Source organism: Pecten maximus, chromosome 9 (genome assembly GCF_902652985.1).
Source record: "Pecten maximus chromosome 9, xPecMax1.1, whole genome shotgun sequence".
Taxonomy (NCBI): Eukaryota; Metazoa; Mollusca; class Bivalvia; order Pectinida; family Pectinidae; genus Pecten; species Pecten maximus.
In genome coordinates this window covers 21,172,934-21,193,981 of record NC_047023.1, presented here as the reverse complement: position 1 = coordinate 21,193,981, position 21,048 = coordinate 21,172,934, and the positions used below count along the sequence as shown (strand labels likewise).

General features: G+C 34.9%; 1 protein-coding gene across 8 annotated transcripts in view; it reads left to right on the top strand.

Annotated features, from left to right (window-relative positions):
- Window positions 1-20,339, top strand: part of LOC117334945 (serine/arginine repetitive matrix protein 5-like) — a 54,062-nt gene extending 33,723 nt beyond the window's left edge. For 2 of the 8 annotated variants that reach the window (XM_033894807.1, XM_033894804.1), the window contains 12 exons: window positions 475-510; window positions 1,701-1,820; window positions 3,580-3,648; window positions 4,125-4,205; window positions 4,391-4,531; window positions 4,922-5,021; window positions 5,222-5,320; window positions 6,677-6,738; window positions 7,237-7,776; window positions 11,524-11,694; window positions 13,579-14,245; window positions 14,612-20,339. In XM_033894807.1, coding sequence (XP_033750698.1) covers window positions 475-510; window positions 1,701-1,820; window positions 3,580-3,648; window positions 4,125-4,205; window positions 4,391-4,531; window positions 4,922-5,021; window positions 5,222-5,320; window positions 6,677-6,738; window positions 7,237-7,776; window positions 11,524-11,694; window positions 13,579-14,245; window positions 14,612-14,812 — 2,287 coding nt within the window. In that variant the 3' untranslated portion in view covers window positions 14,813-20,339. The remainder of the gene's footprint in view (window positions 1-474; window positions 511-1,700; window positions 1,821-3,579; window positions 3,649-4,124; window positions 4,206-4,390; window positions 4,532-4,921; window positions 5,022-5,221; window positions 5,321-6,676; window positions 6,739-7,236; window positions 7,777-11,523; window positions 11,695-13,578; window positions 14,246-14,611) is intronic. The other 6 variants (XR_004534259.1, XR_004534258.1, XR_004534257.1 and 3 more) reach the window with 6 other exon arrangements.
- Window positions 20,340-21,048: the final 709 nt, after the last annotated feature.

The following is a 21,048-nucleotide window of genomic DNA, read 5'->3' as shown; positions in this document are numbered from 1 at the left end:
TTGATTATTTGTTAACTATTACTTTCTTAATGCTTTATATATGTTATATATATATATAAGTATTAAATCAATCCTGCTGTGAAAGGAAACGATCACAAATCTCAGTCAAATCACATTCATTCTGACTGGGAAAAGGCTTGTACTTGCGTATAGTGCGCAGTGGTCTTTTTCACTTGTCAATTTTTGAAAAAAAGTGCGCACTATACGCGAATATTTACGGTACTCAAATTCATACATTATCCTTTGTATTAATAACATACTCAAAGTCATACAATATCTTTTGTATAAATAACATACTCAAATTCATACATTATCTTTTGTATAAATAAGATACTGTATAAGTAAGATACTCAAATTCATACATTAAATTGATATAAAAGTTAGAGACAAGATGCTGTGAAAACATCCACTTCTACAGGATTGCTGGATGTCCACAATAGATGAAGTAGTTGAATAATATGCATGTTTTTTCAGGATGTATATTCCTAACAAGGAAAATGTGCCGAATGGGTAAGCTGATCGGTTTGGTGTTGGGCTTATAACTATTGTACTTTATTTGGTTGACACTTACAACTGTTTTGTAAATGTGAATGTGGACTATTATTAATTCTATATTTCTTGTGTTCAAAATATTTCCCATTTAAGGTGCATGCTGTTTATCCCATCTTTTTCTTATCCCGACTTGGTAAACAACTTCTGATTAATTCTGGATGATTAAGTCTTTCACTTTTTGAAATTAAAAAAAAAAAATTTTGCAATTATTTTGTGGCAATTTTAATTATGAAAAGGTCAGCAACAGCTCTTTGTCCATTATGTTATTGAAGGATACTTATTCAGGACGTATATACATATATATTTGAATTGTGTTTGATTAGGTATTGTGCTTGATTTACATCACAAGCCTAAATATATATACAATGTATTACACATTATGCAAATTATTTACAGAGAGCTAAGAAATCTGAAATGAGAATTTCAGTATTATAAAATGTGCACCTATACCCTACATGAAGCCACCCTTATGTATACGTATTGCTATTCAGCATGGTATAGCAAACATTATTCCTTTGCTTGTTTTATTTTATTGTTTTTTGTTAAGGGATATTGACATTTGATGTCCAGGAATGGTTATATCGCCTACATATAGTAACATTAACAATATCGCTGCTTTCATTACAGAAGTTTCCCTGACCAGAAATATGCACTTTGACAGTATATTACTACAAATATTTGGAATTTCCTAAAAAATTGCCTAAACATGACATATTCCTAGTTTCCTTTGACCAGTTTGGAATTTCAACTGACATGAAAAACTTGGACAGAACATGTTTGTATTTTCCTCACAAATCTTGGACAGAACATGTTTGTAGTTTCCTGAGACAAACTTGGACATAGTATGTTTATAGTTTCCTCACAAAACTTGGACAGAACATGTTTGTAGTTTCCTGAGACAAACTTGGACATAGTATGTTTATAGTTTCCTCACAAAACTTGGACAGAACATGTTTGTAGTTTCTTCACAAAAGTTGGACAGAACATGTTTGTGGTTTCCCCAGACAAACTGCACAGAACATGTTTGTAGCTTCCTCACAAAACTTGGACAGATCATGTGATTTCCTCAGACAGACTTGGACAGAACATCTTGTGTTTTCCTCAGACAAACTCAGACCCAACATAACTTTGAATGTTTGTGCTTTCAGTGGTGAATCTTCTGTACATTCTGCACCAACGGGTGACTTTGCTGCTAAACGACGGCGACGACGACGCAGTAAATCTCCTGCCAATAAACAACCTCCAGAAGAATTACGACAACATTTTGAGTAAATATTTCATTCTGTTCTCCTTGTTGACATTTTCTTGACATTTTTTAGTTTGATCTTTTGACTTTGAGTGTGATGCCTGTTTTAACTAAAAAATGAAAACCATTATATGTATGATAATTTCAAGTGTCACATCATGAAAATACTGATCAAATCAACTCTAATCACTATTAGACATTTCATAATTTCATAATTTCATGGTTTTGCTTATTTACTAGATATGCTGAAATTTGCATGAGTGTTTTAAATGATGATGCAATTGAACTGTTTTAATGTGTTGTATTTTGTAATTATCTGACCCTGCTAACTAAATGATTATTCACATCTTGAATTGAGTAGATATGTCCTGACCTGATATTTCCTATGTAGTAATGTAAAGAGATATCCAGCGATGGCGTTTCACATATTATAATGAGTCCTGACCTTCTGACATGATGTTTCCCGTGTTTTGATGGGTAAATATATCCTAACCTGATGTTTCACATGTTGAAATGGGTAGATTGGATATCCTGACAAGATGTTTCACATGTTACAATGGGTAGATATATTCTGACCTGAGGTTTCACATGTTACAATGGGTAGATTGGATATCCTGACAAGATGTTTCACATGTTACAATGGGTAGATATATTCTGACCTGATGTTTCACATGTTACAATGGGTAGATTGGATATCCTGACAAGATGTTTCACATGTTACAATGGGTAGATTGGATATCCTGACAAGATGTTTCACATGTTACAATGGGTAGATATATCCTGACTTCCTGACTCCCTGACTTCAGATGTTATAAAGGGTAGATACGGTATATCCTGACGTGATATTTCACATGTTATAATGGGTATGCTCATACATACAGGTATATGTGATCATCAGATCCCCTGATTCCCTGACCCTCTGACCTGATGTTTTCGCATGTTATAATTGGTTTATAGATCCTGACCCTGATATTTTACATGTTATAATGTGTAGATTCAACCTTACCTGATGTTTCTCATGTTATAATGGGTAGATGTATCCTGACCTGATGTTTCACATGTTACAATGGGTAGATTTATCTTGACTTGATGTTTCACATGTTACAGTAGGTAGATATTTTGACCTGATGTTTCACATGTTACAATGGGTAGATATATCCTGTCCTGATGTTACACATTTTGTAATGTGTAGAGATATCCAGTGGTGATGTTTTACATGTTATAATGAGTGTATATCTTGACCTGATGTTTCTCATGTTATAATGAGTATATATCCTGACCCCCTGTTCTGATGTTTCACATTTTGTAATGTGTAGAGATATCCAGTGGTGATGTTTCACATGTTATAATGAGTGTATATCCCGACCTGATGTTTCTCATGTTTTAATGGATAGATATATTCCGACCCTGTGACTTAATGCTTCACATATTTTAATAAGTAGTTTTATCCTGACTTGCAATTGATGTTTCCCATGTTACAATGGGTAGATATATTCTGACCTGATGTTTCACATGTTACAATGGGTAGATATATTCTGACCTGATGTTTCACATGTTACAATGGGTAGATATATTCTGACCTGATGTTTCACATGTTACAATGGGTAGATATATCCTGACCTGATGTTTCACATGTTACAATGGGTAGATATATCCTATATCCTGACCTGATGTTTCACATGTTACAATGGGTAGATATATCCTATATCCTGACCTGATGTTTCACATGTTACAATGGGTAGAAATATCCTATATCCTGACCCCCTGACTTATTTGTACAGCTATAATCTGGTGGATACAGAAGGTATGACAGAGGCAGAACTACGAGACATACCGTTCGTCCAAGTTGAGTAAGTTAGAAATGATATACACTATTGATTCTATTGTGTTATTTTGATTATTAACAGTTTTGAAATTTCTGATATGTAGTGTCTCTCTTACAAATTAAAAAACCTATACATTGGTATACACATGTATATATATTTATATATAAACTAATTACTTTGTGGAGTCAGTGAAATAGAAGAAAGTATTAAAATAGTAACTTTTTAATTGATTCACATTCATATTAGTTTTTACTTTTGAATATCAAAATTTATATTTGATTTTAATATGATTTGTTTAGATTTAACTTCAGTATGATAATTTAGAACCCAGGTGTTAAAGTTGTCAGTGTTAATACTGTATTCAGTATTTTGGTAATATTTTCCCTCATGTATGTCTTAACTTCGACAAAACCAGCTATTTATTTTTTTTCAAGAATCCGACACTTTCATTCATAAGAATCTTTTAAGTTTCAACATAATGAGAATAAACTGAATTTCAGGACAAAGGCTGAGCCATTTCGTGTGAAATATTCTCCCAAAACACGACAGCGGTACCGGTCTCCGAAAAGAAAAAGTACAGGGTAAGTGAATTGTCCTTGGACAGGGAGCATTGCTGTCAATAATCTGTAGGTCATTTGAAATGTGTTTCCTGATTTCGCTACCTACTACCGAATTTAATCACACCATGAGGATGATCCTTGACTAGTTTCTAAAATTAAGTCAGACATCAAATGTTGAAGGTCATTTTATGCATTTGTATTGGTAGTGACCTTGACCCTGACCCCAGACTTGGGATCCATTTGACCAATGGTGATGATGCACAGCCTGTCTACCCTAACCAAGATACCCCAGAGTCTATACGACACACTTACTTCAGTGACACCAACAGTAATTACAAACTCAAGAGGTAGGTAACTTGGACGACTATAATCTGCTGTTGCTCTAGGACTTCTGTGGAAGTGGACTCTGTGTGTTAGGATATATCCATATTCACCTGAAATTCTGAGTCAATGGAATATCACCATAGATCTAGTTTGTTTAAGTTATGTACAGCAGAAGGCATGTTTTTTTTCTCTATATCCGAATCTATGATATAGTTACATAATCTAAATATTGACCATGATGTACATAGTGGTTAATTATACATAATTGTTAGCATATACAGTTTTTGAAGTTTTCACATAATTACTTAAATTGAAGGGGTTTGCTTGGTGATAAAAACTGTAGTTGATTTGTGAAGGTCTAATTGTTAGGGTTAATTTCTATTGTTTATTACCTGTCTAATGTCTAATTACAGTCGAAATGACAGATATAACCAACAGCCAGACAGACAACTGCCTAGTCGTCCTGGGACAGACAAACAACCCACCAGACCACCAGGTGTGGACCATACAAAGGTATGTATTTATACAAGACTTAAAAGCCAGCCACTGTATCAACACAGATGCAGGTCATCACCAATGTTTCTGATATGATCTGTTCCAAATTTTTGTTCATTGCTCATTGGCCAAAAAGCATTCTGAAGAAGTTTGATAGTTTTAGGGTTCAACTATTGGTACTTGTTTAATTTGATGGAGATGAACACTGCCAATTTCAGCCTCACTTTGACTTCCAATCCCAAGACGGTGTTTCTCTAAACTCTCATGATACCTTGCGAAGCCGGGATTTTGACTCCACTACCATCAGCTCTGAGCAGGTTGGCTGTGGATGTGACTTACATAACTTAACCCTTAACCTTTGACCTTTGTCTTGTGACTAAATATATAATGTTCAGTGTTAACCTCTGACCTATAACCTTTGTTCTTGTGTTATGTAATCATTCTTGGTGAGATTTCATTGCTAAAATTGTCTTCCAGTACTCTTATATATCTATTATGCTACATGTTTGTTTATTACTGTTTGTTTATTACTATATAAAACATAACCCTATTTATTGCATTTTTGCCAGTGAAATATAGAAATTCATCAAACTGATAAAACTCAAATTTTCACTGCAGCAATGAGCAGTGAAAATATTAGTTTTTCGTTTTTAACCAATCAGAGTTAACCTTTGTATTCATCTCATTGAAAGTTGCAGATTCTTTCAATTGAAGCAAAGAGATTAGATGGGTTATTTTGCTGTATTTCTGAAATATTGAGATTAGTTTTTGACAAAATACTCACTTGACATTAGCTTTTTATATACAGAATCTTTGATAACAGCAGAAAACGCTTAAATTGTGCTGATCAGCCCTTTCAAAATGGCGGTGTCAAGTTGAAGTGGAGTAACGTCACAAAGAGACGATGTCATGAATCATGTTACTGATTCTGTCACTTTTTGACACTATCAATTTTTCGATGTTTTTAACTTTGTTTTTTAGCATAAAAATGCAATAAACAGTAGCCTAAATCGAATGGTTTCCCTTTGAATATACATGTAACATATATTTCATACTTGTGAAATATATGTCATATTCAACAGGAATCCATTCAATATCCTCTATATATTATTTGTGTACTGTGACACTATGTACGGTAAGCCAAGCACAGTTGTCTGCTTTTTGTGTGCTATATAACCAACGATATCTGTTACCCTGTATACTGTCATTTTGTTAATTTGATATGTCTTCATACTTTTCTTTTAATGAGTAAATGGATTAAAATAAATAAATAAATTGAATATTTTTTCCCCAATCTATGTAAAAATTCTAATTTTCATTGAAGTTTCTGATATAAAGTGAAGTTATTGAAGACAATCTATGATTTTCTGCCAGCCTTTCAATGTTCGATTTGTGACCTTGAATAAAGATTTGCTGAATGGATTAAAATTCAACATTGCATATCACGGAAATAAATTGTTTCCATTTAAAGTAACATCAGTTTTGAACGTCACTAACTTGACTGTACAGTTAAACTATAATGCAGATGATTTGTAATTGTTGATTTTCAGCTTTTTACAAATGATTTCAAATGTTTATATACAAGTGATGTTATTGAAATATCAATGAATTATTTCTTTATTTCTTTGAGGTAATGTTAGCTGTCGTTTATTATGAAATGTCTACATTATCAGGCATCACTTGGTGTTTCCCTTGACGACAGTAGAAGCCGTGCAGACCAGAGATTTGAAAACAGGTAGGCATGGAAGTGAGGCTGGGAGACTTGGTAAATTGATAAAAACAGGTTTAAGCCTGCTACATAGCTATTTATCAATGGTAACAATCATTATGTCCAAATATGCTGAAAGACATGGATTGTGAAAATGTTACTAAAGGATGCTAAGCCAAGGACACATTTTCTAGTCTAAAGAGGTCTCCCACTCATGGAAATAAAAACCTCTCAAATAATAAAGCCTCTAAGTTTAATTTGATTTCTAATCGTCCTCAAAATATGCGAAAATAATTTGGTTAACATTAATTATTTGTAAAAAGTTCAACTTCTGGCCCATTGAAAGTCAAATAGGTCAATAGAATCTGTTACCTGCGTGTGTATGATATCACTTTTCCTTGGTCCAGGGCTGATATTCTGTAATAAAATCTCTTTTGAAACCAAAACAAAAATTGGATGTCTAATTAAATGTAAGTCTTAGAACATAATTCTTCAGTCGTACTGATTCCTTTCTTATTAATTTAGAATGGAAAATGTCAGAGGATCAAACCGATACAGCAATAAAATGGATGATAAAAGACCAGACCAACCTCCGTCAAATGACAGGCCCAGCTCTAATGAACAGAACACAGGTGATAGGTCAAGGTCAAATGATCAGGAAAGAGCAAGGTCAACCGACCAATCAAGGTCAAATGATCAGGATAGGTCAAGGTCAAATGATCAGGAAAGAGGAAGATCAACTGATTACTCAAGGTCGAATGATCAGGATAGGTCAAGGTCAAATGATTACTCAAGGTCAAATGACCAGGATAGGTCAAGGTCAAAAGATTACTCAAGGTCAAATGATCAGGATAGGTCAAGGTCAAATGATCAGAATAGAATAAGGTCGAGTGGTCAAGTGCGAGGTCCAATGCCAACTCTGCCCAGTGTCTCCAGTCAAAGGAGGAATGACCAAAGAAACCAAGGTCAAGCAAGGACACATAACCCAGAGTCAAGATCAAGTGAGGTACCAAGGTCATTTGAACAGGGAAGGTCTGATAGACCTGTTCAATACCAGCTTCGCAGGTAACTACATTTGTGATCTATTCTAAACAGTATACTCTCATTAAGTTCATGATCATTTTTATCTGCATTAATCTGAAATCAAAAAGGGTCAGTTTCATATCAACATGATGCTGGTTAGAAATAAAATCTGTATTGGAGATGTTACAGTCAAATGTGACTCTGAAGGAACTTAAAGCAGTGTTAAGTTAAGTGTATCACTCAAGGTAAATCAGTGTTAATTGTATCTCCCAAGGTAAATCAGTGTTAAGTGTATCTCCCAGGGTAAATCAGTGTTAAGTGTATCTCCCAAGGTAAATCAGTGTTAAGTGTATCTCCCAGGGTAAATCAGTGTTAAGTGTATCTCCCAGGGTAAATCAGTGTTAAGTGTATCTCCCAAGGTAAATCAGTGTTAAGTGTATCTCCCAAGGTAAATCAGTGTTAAGTGTATCTCCCAAGGTAAATCTGTGTTAAGTGTATCTCCCAAGGTAAATCAGTGTTAAGTGTATCTCCCAAGGTAAATCAGTGTTAAGTGTATCTCCCAAGGTAAATCAGTGTTAAGTGTATCTCCCAAGGTAAATCAGTGTTTAAGTGTATCTCCCAAGGTAAATCAGTGTTAAGTGTATCTCCCAGGGTAAATCAGTGTTTAAGTGTATCTCCCAAGGTAAAGCAGTGTTAAGTGTATCTCCCAAGGTAAATCAGTGTTAAGTGTATCTCCCAAGGTAAATCAGTGTTAAGTGTATCTCCCAAGGTAAATCAGTGTTAAGTGTATCTCCCAAGGTAAATCAGTGATAAGTGTATCTTCCAAGGTAAATCAGTGTTAAGTTTATCTCCCAAGATAAATCAGTGTTAGGTGTATCTCCCAAGGTAAATCAGTGTTAAGTGTATCTCCCAAGGTAAATCTGTGTAAAATTTATCTCCCAAGGTAAATCAGTGTTAAGTGTATCTCCTGATGTAAAGCCATGTTAAGTGTATCTCCCAAGGTAAAACACTGATTATAAAGTATCATTTTCTCTGTAACAGTTTCACTGCTCACTACACATAATGCCACCATAGAATATACATGTATCTGAGATACTATGTCAGTGTTGTCACAATGTTAATGTCTGGCCTGCTTTTCACCAATATCACTTTAATATCTGCTCGCCTGTTCATGTCATGCCCTTCATGTCATATTAAACATGCATATGTCATATTAAACAAATATCGGACCATGAAAAAGTCATTATCAAACCATTATAGTCTCATTTATATCTCCAAATATGATCATTACCTCATTGTATTCCATATATGGTCATAAAGATAATACTTACGTGAGTAACTGTAAATGACCATGATTTTATTTTATAAAAATCAACTGATAGTGTTCCTACCGAAGAAGTCAATTTTGAAGCATGGTTTTCTCTCTCTCTACAAATATCTATCATCAAAATTTGTTCTCTGTACAATACTGATAAAAACCAACTTCCCAGATAAGAGAGTCAAGCCTGTATATCGGTAGGTATAGAGACTGTATATTTCCCTGTATGTAACAGAAGCTGTTAACGGTTCCTTGTACATTACAAAATGCTCGATATACCAAGCTGTACTCTGTAGTTTATTTCAGGGCAGTAACGTAGAATTGATTCCAAACCTCTATGCTTGATGGCGCTGAAATAGTTTATACATTGGTGCAGTGGTATATTATTTTAAAATCTATTATCCGTAGTTTGCTTAGCGTTGATTATTTATATTGTTATGACAATTTTTTAGTTTTCAGTTATTGATGTACATAATTATTATTAAGAATTTGCTTTTCATGATTGGTTCCCTGTATAATTTATGTTACGCTGTAGTTTGTGTAGCCTTTCCCTATAGATGTATAGCATGTTACTTTCCTCCCTAGTTGATTATATACACCCCGGTATATATATATATATAGGTTGTGATCACCAGAAGTATATACATTATATTCTCTAGAGTTTCCCACCTTTATATTATACCAGTGTGTCAATCCTTGCACTATTCCAGATGTATACAATCCCTTTATATACTGTCCCCCACCCTAGTCCATTCTGGTATACGTACCACTGCCTGACTTATGTACCCTGGAAACGATGACGCTGGCTGTAGGGTCAAACTGATCATGTCATATCATCATTATCATTTCATCATCGTAGCCCATCAAATCATCATTTCCATCATGACAACAACCACAACAACAACAAAAAAAACTTCATAACGTCATCTTCCTCATCATGGCATTCATATTCGGCGTGATGTGACATGTGGCTGGCTTGTATAACCAGATTCTGTATGTCTCCCTGACTTCAGACTACAGATAACAAAGTGTGATATTGCATTGTTTTTCTAACAATTATTAAATAATGAATTTGATAATAATGTATTGTTTTTTACTTTCAAGAAGAGGGTTATGAAAATAACTAAGAGTGTATTAACACATTAAATAAAAATAATTGTGGTTTTACAAGACTGGAATGTGACTCGACTAGTCAGTAACAGTCCAACAGCTCCAGCTCCTGTTATTTGTATGGCAGTAGTATACTGGGTACACAGAGGATTCACAACAAACTAAGATTGTATCAATGATAAATTGGCCGGGGTCTAAGATTGTATCAGTGATAAATTGGCCTGGGTCTAAGATTGTATCAGTGATAAATTGGCTGGGGTCTAAGATTGTATCAATGATAAATTGGCCAGGTCAGTTGTGTGTTTATCACACTAAAGTAATCTTATCTCCCTTATATCACAACAGACTTTATAGGCTCCAACCCTCTGGTAGTACAGTTAATGAAAATGTCATGAAATGTGAAGTAGGCAAAGACTAACGTAGGCAATAAAGTATAAATTATAAAGTAGATGAAGTACAAACTAGACAATAATTTATAAAGTAGATGATGAAGTACAAAGTAGGCAATAAAATATAAAGTAAATGATGAAGTATAAAGCAGACAATAAGTTATCAAGTAGGTGATGAAGTATAAAGTAGGCAATAAGTTATCTAGTAGGTGATGAAGTATAAAGTAGGCAATAAGTTATCAAGTAGGTGATGAAGTATAAAGTAGGCAATAAGTTATCAAGTAGGTGATGAAGTATAAAGTAGGCAATAAGTTATCAAGTAGGTGATGAAGTGTAAAGTAGGCAATAAGTTATCAAGTAGGTGATGAAGTGTAAAGTAGGCAATAAGTTATCAAGTAGGTGATGAAGTATAAAGTAGGCAATAAGTTATAAAGTAGGTGATGAAGTGTAAAGTAGGCAATAAGTTATCAAGCAGGTTATGAAGTATAAAGTAGGCAATAAGTTATCAAGTAGGTGATGAAGTATAAACTAGATGATGAAGTATAAAGTAGGCAATAAGTTATCAAGTAGGTGATGAAGTATATAGTAGGTGATGAAGAATAAAATAGAAAATGAAATATAATGTAGGCAATGAAGTGTAAAATGCAAGTAGGTAATGAAGTAGGCGTTAATGTCTAACTTAGGTGTGAAAACTTAGGATGATGAAAGTATTAAGAATAAAGTAATGACAGTTAATACCCGTAATATATACATTTCTACTTTGATTTAGATCTCCTTCAAAATTAAACAGTCAGATATGTTGACAATAATTGAAAGTATCAACACTCATATCTCTATACAGATGATATAATAATACAGGGAACAGGTCTTACTGTCATACAAATGACGCGAGTTTGAGTTGAAGTCAGAATTTACATAACAATAAATGTTTGTATGTCACAAAATAATCCTTAATTCTCCCCAACGATACAGCTCACAGCGTAGTCATAACAAAGGGCGGGTAACTCCGTCCAGCAATGTCCCCCCTGAGGAGGAGGGAGATCGGCCACAGGAAGTTAAGGAGGATGTTGAGGAGGGGGAGTGCAATAATGAGGAGGAGGCTGCTGAGGTTGTTGATGAGGGTGATGAGGAGGCGGGGTCAAGGTAGAATAAATCCACCCTAATGTCTCACCCATCCCAATGTTAACCGTCCTCTCTGTTTTAACATCAGTGTATATACTAATGTTTACACTTCAAGTACAAGCTTCAGATAAGAACCATGTCACATTTCTAATGAATATTGAACTTTTTTCCTTGATCTCATAAAAACATAACAAATTTTTAATTTTTTTTTTGCATAAAAACGTAACAAATTTGTAACTTTTTTGTTCTCATAGAAACGTAACAAATTTGTAACTTTTTTGTTCTCATAGAAACGTAACAAATTTGTAACTTTTTTGTTCTCATAGAAACATAACAAATTTGTATCTTTATTTTTTCTCATAGAATCATAACAATTCCTTATTTTTTTTATTCAATACAAAAATACATGTATATGTAAATTTTTATTTCTGAGATATTTAAGTTACAAGCATAATGTGACTCCTCTACACACTGACTGTAAGTCAGCTGTTTGGTCCTTACTGTGATTTGTGCCTGGAATCAGTATATATACACGTATATATATATGTATATTTTTGTGTAATTAACCATTTTGGCATGCTCCTTACTCACCAAACTTACACCCTGCATGGCTTGTGAGCCGGTCACTGTTGTATATACCCGATGTTACCTGGTATAGTTTTCTACTGTGTATATCCCATTCCTGATTTTGTTGTGGTTTTCTGTATATGTATGAGATGTGCTACACAGAGAGGGGACTAACCTGTTGTCAGACTGACATGACTGACTATTTATACATTACACACTGTACACTCAATTAAAATTGAGGTGAAAGAGACATTTCATGATATTTTTTTGAGAATTCAGATGTAAAAACAAAAGGATTTTTGTGGCAGTTTATAAAGAATATTAATAGATTCTGTACATACTAGTGGTGGTGAGCATGCAGTTATAGAACTCGAGAATGAGATTTGACTGAGACAAGGCCAGTGTCAATGTCTTTTTCCAACTACATATTCACCAAGATTAAAGTTATGTACTGTTATGTTCAATATGAAATCATGATCTTTTTGCACTTAAAGTATGGTGAAATTAAGAAACTTGTCCAGTCAGAATTACTGTGGTTGGCAAAGAGCTTAAATTGTGACATGTCACTTTTGAAATGATGTCATTAAAGCTATATTACTATTACCTAATCTTTCCAAAAATAGTAACACCAATTATTGATTCTCACCTGCCCATCCCTTTTTTTAGTCAATCAGAGTTATGGAAATTAAGATGTTTCTAATGTATGGACATTAATTAGATTTATAAAAATGGCCAATTATACATAAAACTTTTGGCATTAAATTCATTAAATTTACATTTACAAAGTTACATAATTATCTGCTTTAAACATTAGTACTGTGATCATGAGTTACTGCATAATTTAACTGGCTTAGTTTTACATGTATACCAGATGACTAAGAAAATTTGTTTTTGAGTAAAACCTCAAAATGGTAAAAGTACCAATCAATATTTTATAGTGCAAGGAAATCATTAGGATCAGTCCCCTGGGATCTTGGACATGTCTTTGCTGAAAACTATTGGTTGTTTATAGTATGGTAATCTGCAGAGAACAATTTGCTAACACCAGCAGAAATTAGACTATCTAAATCTGTTCTTTAGCAGACATATCTAGACTTCCTGTTTCCCTCTAAGCTTCTTTAACATGACAAAGTTCAAAAGTATTTCATGAATGCATTATTTATTTCTTGATATTACAACATTTAACACTGACCAGGATAGTCTCCTCTGTCTGTAATGTATATGTATGGTTCATTGTTTAAATGTTTTAGATGTGATGTATGTGCTGTTTTCTTGATTCTGTGTGTGGCACATTATCATTACCTCTATATAACTACTGTTATGGGTTGTTGTTTCCAGGCAGGCTAGAGGTCCACCTCCTCTGCCTCAGAGGGACCACACCAGTACCTATACTCCAACAAGAACAGATCCCAGGGACCAGATAAGGGTCAACTCAGCCCCTAGGGGCCAGGCAGCAAGAATGACCCCTGACACTAGGGAACGGGCCCCAATGAACTCTGGTCCCAGGTCACAGGGAAGAATGAATTCTGACAATCGGGGACAACCAAGTGTGAACTCTGATTCTAGAAACAATGGAGGAATGAACTATGACCTGCATAATCAGGGAACGCTGAATTCTAGTCCTCGTGGCCCTCCAAAGATGAATGGTACAGTCCACAACCAGGGAATGTCCCCCTCCACAAACAATTCAACCCCTACAAGGGGTAGAGTAGGATATTCCAGTGTTCAGGACCGCCCTTTGCCCCGCCCCCCAGTAAGTGTTCAGAACTCTCCAGCAGGCATGTCCCCAAAAAGTCGAACTTTCGGCACCAGTGATACCATCAAGAAGCTGTACAGCACTCCTCCAGATACAAAGCGAATGTACGCCACACAGGACAATATACGTCGTCTTTATAACCAGGACGGCCAGACCTCCCCCAGTAAGGGCGTGTCCACCAGTGGAGTATCATCAGTAGGCGTGTCTACGGGGCGAGGCCAAAACATTCTCACCCCACTCTCCCAAAATGTGAGTACTGTCCTTGTTTTCTTACAAGAAAGTACACGGTTGTTACTTAGTTACATCTTCTCTGGAAGTTATAATATGGTTTCATATAGGCTACATACAGGTATTGATTATTTCATCTTTATGGTGTGTATACGGGCATTCGCTAACTGGAAGATGTGCAAGACTTATTTGTATACTCAGGGTGTTCATGGTCATGTGTAAACCAGTTCCATCAAAGTTAAAATTTCTTCTGAAAATATTTGTTTTTATGTCCAGACAATTTTCAGGGGTTAAGATTTATGTCCGTAAAGTTTTATGGGATCAAGATTGACACCAGTAATATGTTTAATTTTCAAAGTCAATAGAATGTTTTGTTTTATGTTTCAGGTCAGTTCACAAAATTCTCAAAATTACAACTATAACCATTCTCCTGACAAAAGTGGTCAGTATGCGAGTTACTCGAGGGCATCAAACCGTGACACACGTGTTAATCGGGGAATGACCACACAAGATGTCATCAACAAAAGTGTGATTCCGCGGACAGTGTTAGACCCTGGTCATAACCGAGACCTGTGGACGGAGATATAAGTTGTAGTAAAAAAACCTAAGATTTACATCTCAATGGGGAAATGTATTCAACTACCGAGAGATACAGTTCAAAATGTTTTGAGGAGTGCTGATTTCTGAAGCATCCAGCCCTCAGATTGGCTGTAGCTCTCATGGACTTCCTCATTGTCAAATTTTGTCTTCTTTTGTTTCATACTTGATCCAATGTACAAGAATACTTTTCCTAAAACTTTTTCGAGAGTCCAGAACTACCAATTACTCATCAGCATGCACCCGTTTCATAGTCCTCACTTTTCAACATATACCTCTGAATGTCATAGCAGAAGTCTTTTTGATAAGAATATGGATGAATTTTTTTGTTTTGAACATTGATATATGTATGGAATGTTTTAAGTCTAGAATATGGTGTTTTTCTCTTGTATTTCGTATCTATATATTAGCTATGCAATATATGTTAATATTTAAAATGTCAACTAGAGATCTGTCTGAGACGAGTGATTATATAACTGGGAATTGTAACTAGATCCGAGACCGAGTGATTATATAACTGTGGAGTGTCTGAGACCCAAGTGATTATATAACTGTGGAGTGTAAACTGGTCAAAGACCTGATTATATAACTGTGGAGTGTCTGAGACCGAGTGATTATATAACTGGGGAGTGTCGGAGACCGAGTGATTATATAACTGTGGAGTGTACGAGATGAGTGATTATATAACTGTGGAGTGTCGGAGACCCGAGTGATTATATAACTGGGGAGTGTAATTAGGTCTGAGACCGAGTGATTATATAGCTGGGGAGTGTAACTGAGTGACACTAGACTTCTATGCATTTTGTCTTGCCAAGTGCGCTGTGATAGAATTAATGCTCATGTATATAAAATCGTTTAACAGCTCTATTTATTTTGCCAAATGAAGCATCAAATTTTGTCAAAGAGTAAGTTTCAAACACAGCCTTCATGTATAAAAATGAATTGTATTGATGAATATAATTATGATTAGCTTTCTTTTAATACTTCAAATTAACATGTATTCAATACAATCAATCATCCTTTTGTTCTCCTTCGCATTGTTTTTGCCAATTTCGTACATTTTCGTTTCAATGGTAAAAATAAAGGTCTACATTATAATTTTTGAGAATTATCTCCCCTGAAAATCCACAAGACATTGTGTACATGCATGATGATGATGATTTATTTGCCCAGGTCATTTTGTCAAGATTGGGAGAATCTTGTTTCATGTCAGGTTTTCACTCTTTATCTTCAGTGACTTTTAAAACTGATACATTTAGATCCATGAGAGTGTGGTAAATCAACTGAGGCTGTGACAATATGATTGTATAAGGAAGGGCACTTTACTTGTACAGTATATCACAGGACTTTCATCTTCCAATTTCCCATAAAAATCTGTAATATTAATTTTCATGTTTATATCTTGATGCTGATCCGATTCTTTCATAAAGATAAATGTTTGGTGCTCACTATATGAATCTCTAATTAAGATTTAAAACCAATCGGTATAGTCATCATACAAAATCAGTACATATTTATTTTTGATTCTTTCATTTCATTTCCATCCAATTAACAAAAGTAAAATACATACAGGAAATATGAATCTCCTATTGTTTATTGTGTAATGGCATAAAAAATAATTTTTCTTGGAAGTTTTGATTTTTGTCTGCAAATTTCTCCTAATCCTGGTGGCAGGACCACAAAAAGTGTGTAAAGTTAAATGGTGATTAAGAAAGTAAATATTATAGTGAAAATTATTCATAATAACGTATGTATACATGTAAAATATTATTTGGCTATCAAACTAAGTTATCATTCAGATTTGGACATCAGAATTGCTTATAATGACTGCATACAATCAGACATTTTTCAATGGTCAGTATGATACATGTAACATTATAATATAACAGTTTCCTATCTTGTAAGCAGGGGATAGAGCAAACACAGATTCAGTTATATGTTGGTGGATCTTTTGTTCCTAGGTCCCTCGCCTGGGTATCTGAAGGTATGCAGGGTGATTGAATAAGGAGAATATAGAGATAAGTATAAGTCGAGCACAACTGGCAAAGAAGACCTCGAGGTCGACTGATAAATACACGAACCATCATGGTCCCCGGTCGACTGAAAAACAGACGAACTATCAAGGTCCCCGGTCGACTGATAAATAGACGAACCATCAAGGTCCCCGGTCGACTGATAAATAGACGAACCATCAAGGTCCCCAGGCGACTAATAAACAGACGAACCATCAAGGTCCCCGGTCGACTGATAAATAGACGAACCATCAAGGTCCCCAGTCGACTGATAAACAGATGAACCATCAAGGTCCCCAGTCGACTGATAAACAGACGAACCATCAAGGTCCCCGGTCGACTGACAAACAGACGAACCATCAACGTCTCCTTTGCCTGTTGTGATCGATCCCTTCTTATCTCTTTAGTTTCATATCCTATAACAAGTTTCATGTTTAGGCCGGTTGTAAAAAACGAGAGTAGATATGTATTGTTACAGAATCTTAAAATAGACTGTACATAATAACATTAGGATGAGGACATGTTATACTCTCAAGGTTACATTTCTTATATATGATTATTCAAAGTTGAAACCATATCAAGTTGTAAAATTTTTTGTCTTATGAATGTGAAATTCAAGATTAGAATTTACAAAAGTTGAGTTTCTGTGTGCTAACAAATGTGAATCTTTCGTCATTTTAACATATGTATATTTATATTGTCTTCTTAAGGTCAATTTTCTGTGACCTTTTCCCTTATTACGACCTGATATACTAATATGCATTCCATAATTACTACATACCTTGATATGCTTTCCATAAATTATTGCTTTTTAGAAGTAATTTTTATTTTTATTCAGTTGTCATTATTTAATTTGTAATACTGAAACAAACACCATATTAAATGTAAACAAATCAATCTCAGGCATTTTACTGCTGAACCAAACTTCTCAACAGGACCAATTGAATTCCAGTTTGTATATATAAATAACCTTGCAGCTTCCAAGGTCAAGGCCAATAATTGGTTGTCAAGGAGATCACCATGTTAGTGCTCAGACATTGCCGTCCACCATTGTCACCAATCAACTTATCTTTTATATGTTTTACATCTTTTATCTTTACTTGTGTACACATTCATTTCATGTCTTTATCATGTTAACATTTAAACAACAGATATAGACTATTTTTTAAAGGTATACATATCTCTACATATACGAATCTGGTTGTATGCAAATTTCATTTCAAATTTGAAGTCTTATTTGCAGACTTTGAATATAAAAATTTATAACATTTAATGTTCAGTGTACTAATGCAATAGATCTTGTAACATGCATGTTCTAATTTGTTTTGTTTATTGCACATGAAGAAAATGGAGCCTGTATAATCCCATAATCTGAACAGGTTTTGTCTGTAATAATTAAAACCTGTGTAGTTTAGAATAATCCGGAGTATGAACACATACAGATAGTCAGATTATGTGGGGTCTTCTGTCAGATTATGCAGGCACTTGTCAGATTATAAAGGTTCCTGACAGATTATGCAGTCTCCTGTCAGATTATAGAGGGTCCTGTCAGATTATAGAGGGTCCTGTCAGATTATAGAGGTTCCTGTCAGATTATAGAGATTCCTGTCAGATTATGCAGGCACCTGTCAGATTATAGATTCCTGTCAGATTATAGAGGGTCCTGTCAGATTATATAGGGTCCTGTCCGATTATGCAGGATCCTGTCAGATTATGCAGACTCCTGTCAGATTATAGAGGCTCCTGTCAGATTATAGAGGTTCCTGTCAGTTTATAGAGGTTCCTGTCAGATTATAGAGGCTCCTGTCAGATTATATAGGGTCCTGTCTGATTATGCAGGCACCTGTCAGATTATAGAGATTCCTGTCAAATTATGCAGACTCCTGTCAGTTTATGCAGGATCCTGTCAGATTATAGAGGTTCCTGTCAGATTATGCAGGATCCTGTCAGATTATAGAGGGTCCTGTCGGATTATAGAGGTCCCTGTCAGATTATAGAGGCTCCTGTCAGATTATAGAGGGTCCTGTCAGATTATAGAGATTCCTGTCAGATTATAAAGGTTCCTGACAGATTATAGAGGGTCCCGTCAGATTATAGAAGCTCCTGTCAGATTATTTAGGTTCCTGTCCGATTATGCAGGTACCTGTCATATTATAGAGGTTCCTGTCAAATTATGCAGACTCCTGTCAGTTTATGCAGGATCCTGTCAGATTATAGAGGTTCCTGTCAAATTATGCAGACTCCTGTCAGATTATGCAGACTCCTGTCAGATTATAGAGGTTCCTGTCAGATTATGCAGACTCCTGTCAGATTATGCAGGATCCTGTCAGATTATAGAGGTTCCTGTCAGATTATGCAGACTCCTGTCAAATTATGCAGACTCCTGTCAGATTATAGAGGTTCCTGTCAGATTATAGAGGTTCCTGTCAAATTATGCAGACTCCTGTCAGATTATAGAGGCTCCTGTCAGATTATAGAGGTTCCTGTCAGATTACACAGGCTCCTCTGTTCAGTATAAAAGTCTATGAAATTCAGTGCCTTATGTTTCTACACAATTTATTTCAGTATGATCTGTGGTATATGCATATCAAAGTATGTTCTTTTTATAAAGTTGTTTGATAGGATGTCAATGTTTGTTTCTATAGGTGTGATTTATAATAAAAATACTGGTTTCAGTGAGGTTCATCAAACCTACATGTAGCAAGAAATAAATGTGTTCAACAAATTTTATTGTTAACAGAATATACGGAATTGGAATATGACTTAAATGCTGAGCTGTATAACAGGATTAGCCTTAAGTATTAGTATCACTGACACTTGTCAGGTGTTTATGGAATTTTTTATTTCTTTATTTGCCAAAAACCAATTAAGTTTTAAGTTACAAAGTCTGTGAAATCTTTTTTTTTTTTAATGCAAGCTGTAGGGGTCGTTTTCTGCAGAATTCAGTGAAAATACATCCAATTCAATTATGTCATTTCTGATGTTACTGCCAAAATGCTGATCAGATGTGCAGTGTTTAGAAAATATATACATGTATATGAAACTAGTACTTTTTTAAGTATTCAACTTCTTTCATATTCCAATTAGCAGGTAATAATCGGAATATTTGATTATTTCAAGTTTCTACTGCTAAGGTGATTTTATACACCACTTGTAGTGATAGCAGGCAATTGAAACAATCTCTACACATGTAATTTTAAATCTATTTTAATAAGTCCCTTTGAGTGTAACCTGTGTGTTCAGACCTAGACAGTGTTTATTTTAACTGTATAATCTGACCAGTGCTTACCTGTGTATTCCGTGTATCTTGTCCCAATGTGTCGGCAGTAGTGCTATGTATGCCTTGTTGAGGAAATGTGTCTGTATGATGTCTCGACACACACTAGTGGATAAATGGGTATGTATTAAATATTGAAGAGTTGGACCAAAACAATATGTTCAAATCTCTTTGATGCAGTTTACCTTACACATTGTTACCCATGTCAATAAACAGATATTTATTGCAATACCTACTTTAGTTTTCTTTCTACAACTTGTATCCAGAGGTCTGGATTAATGCTTAGTACATAGAGTACCATCCTTATCCTCAAATGAACCCCTCTCCATGCGTTTAAGTTTAGTACCATATTTATCCTCAATTAAGCCCCTCATCTACTTTAAGGTATCCACCATATGAAATTATAGTGTGGCAGGTTCTCCTACCTTATGTAGTAACTCTCAATTGTGATAAAACATTAAAGTTTAAGTTAGTTTTTATCCCACTATACTCGGATATTGTGTTGTTCCTATAGCTAATTGCCTTTTCTATCTGTGGTCCTCCATCTGTCCTCAAAACATTCTTATTTGTGCTATTTCTCAGAAAGTACTCGATGGATCTTTCTCCGTTATTTCAGACCACTACGGATTTTGACATTTGAAAGTTATTGCTTTATCTCGTGAAGTTGTGATGGGATCTTTCTGAAACTTTAGGGACATGTTCAGACACACCGTAACCAATGTAACCATAGAAGGTGATTTGGAAAGGTTCCAATCTGACAATATTGGATTGAGAAGTGTATTGTAACATCAAGCTGGTAAAGCGGCTAATTAGCATATCAGCGGAGTAATACAATGACATTTGTAGGGAGAAACCATTTCACTGACAATAAGAATAAAGATAAAACAAACCGTTAAACTGTACTTTATTTATTGACTTGGCATTCTGGACAGTATAAG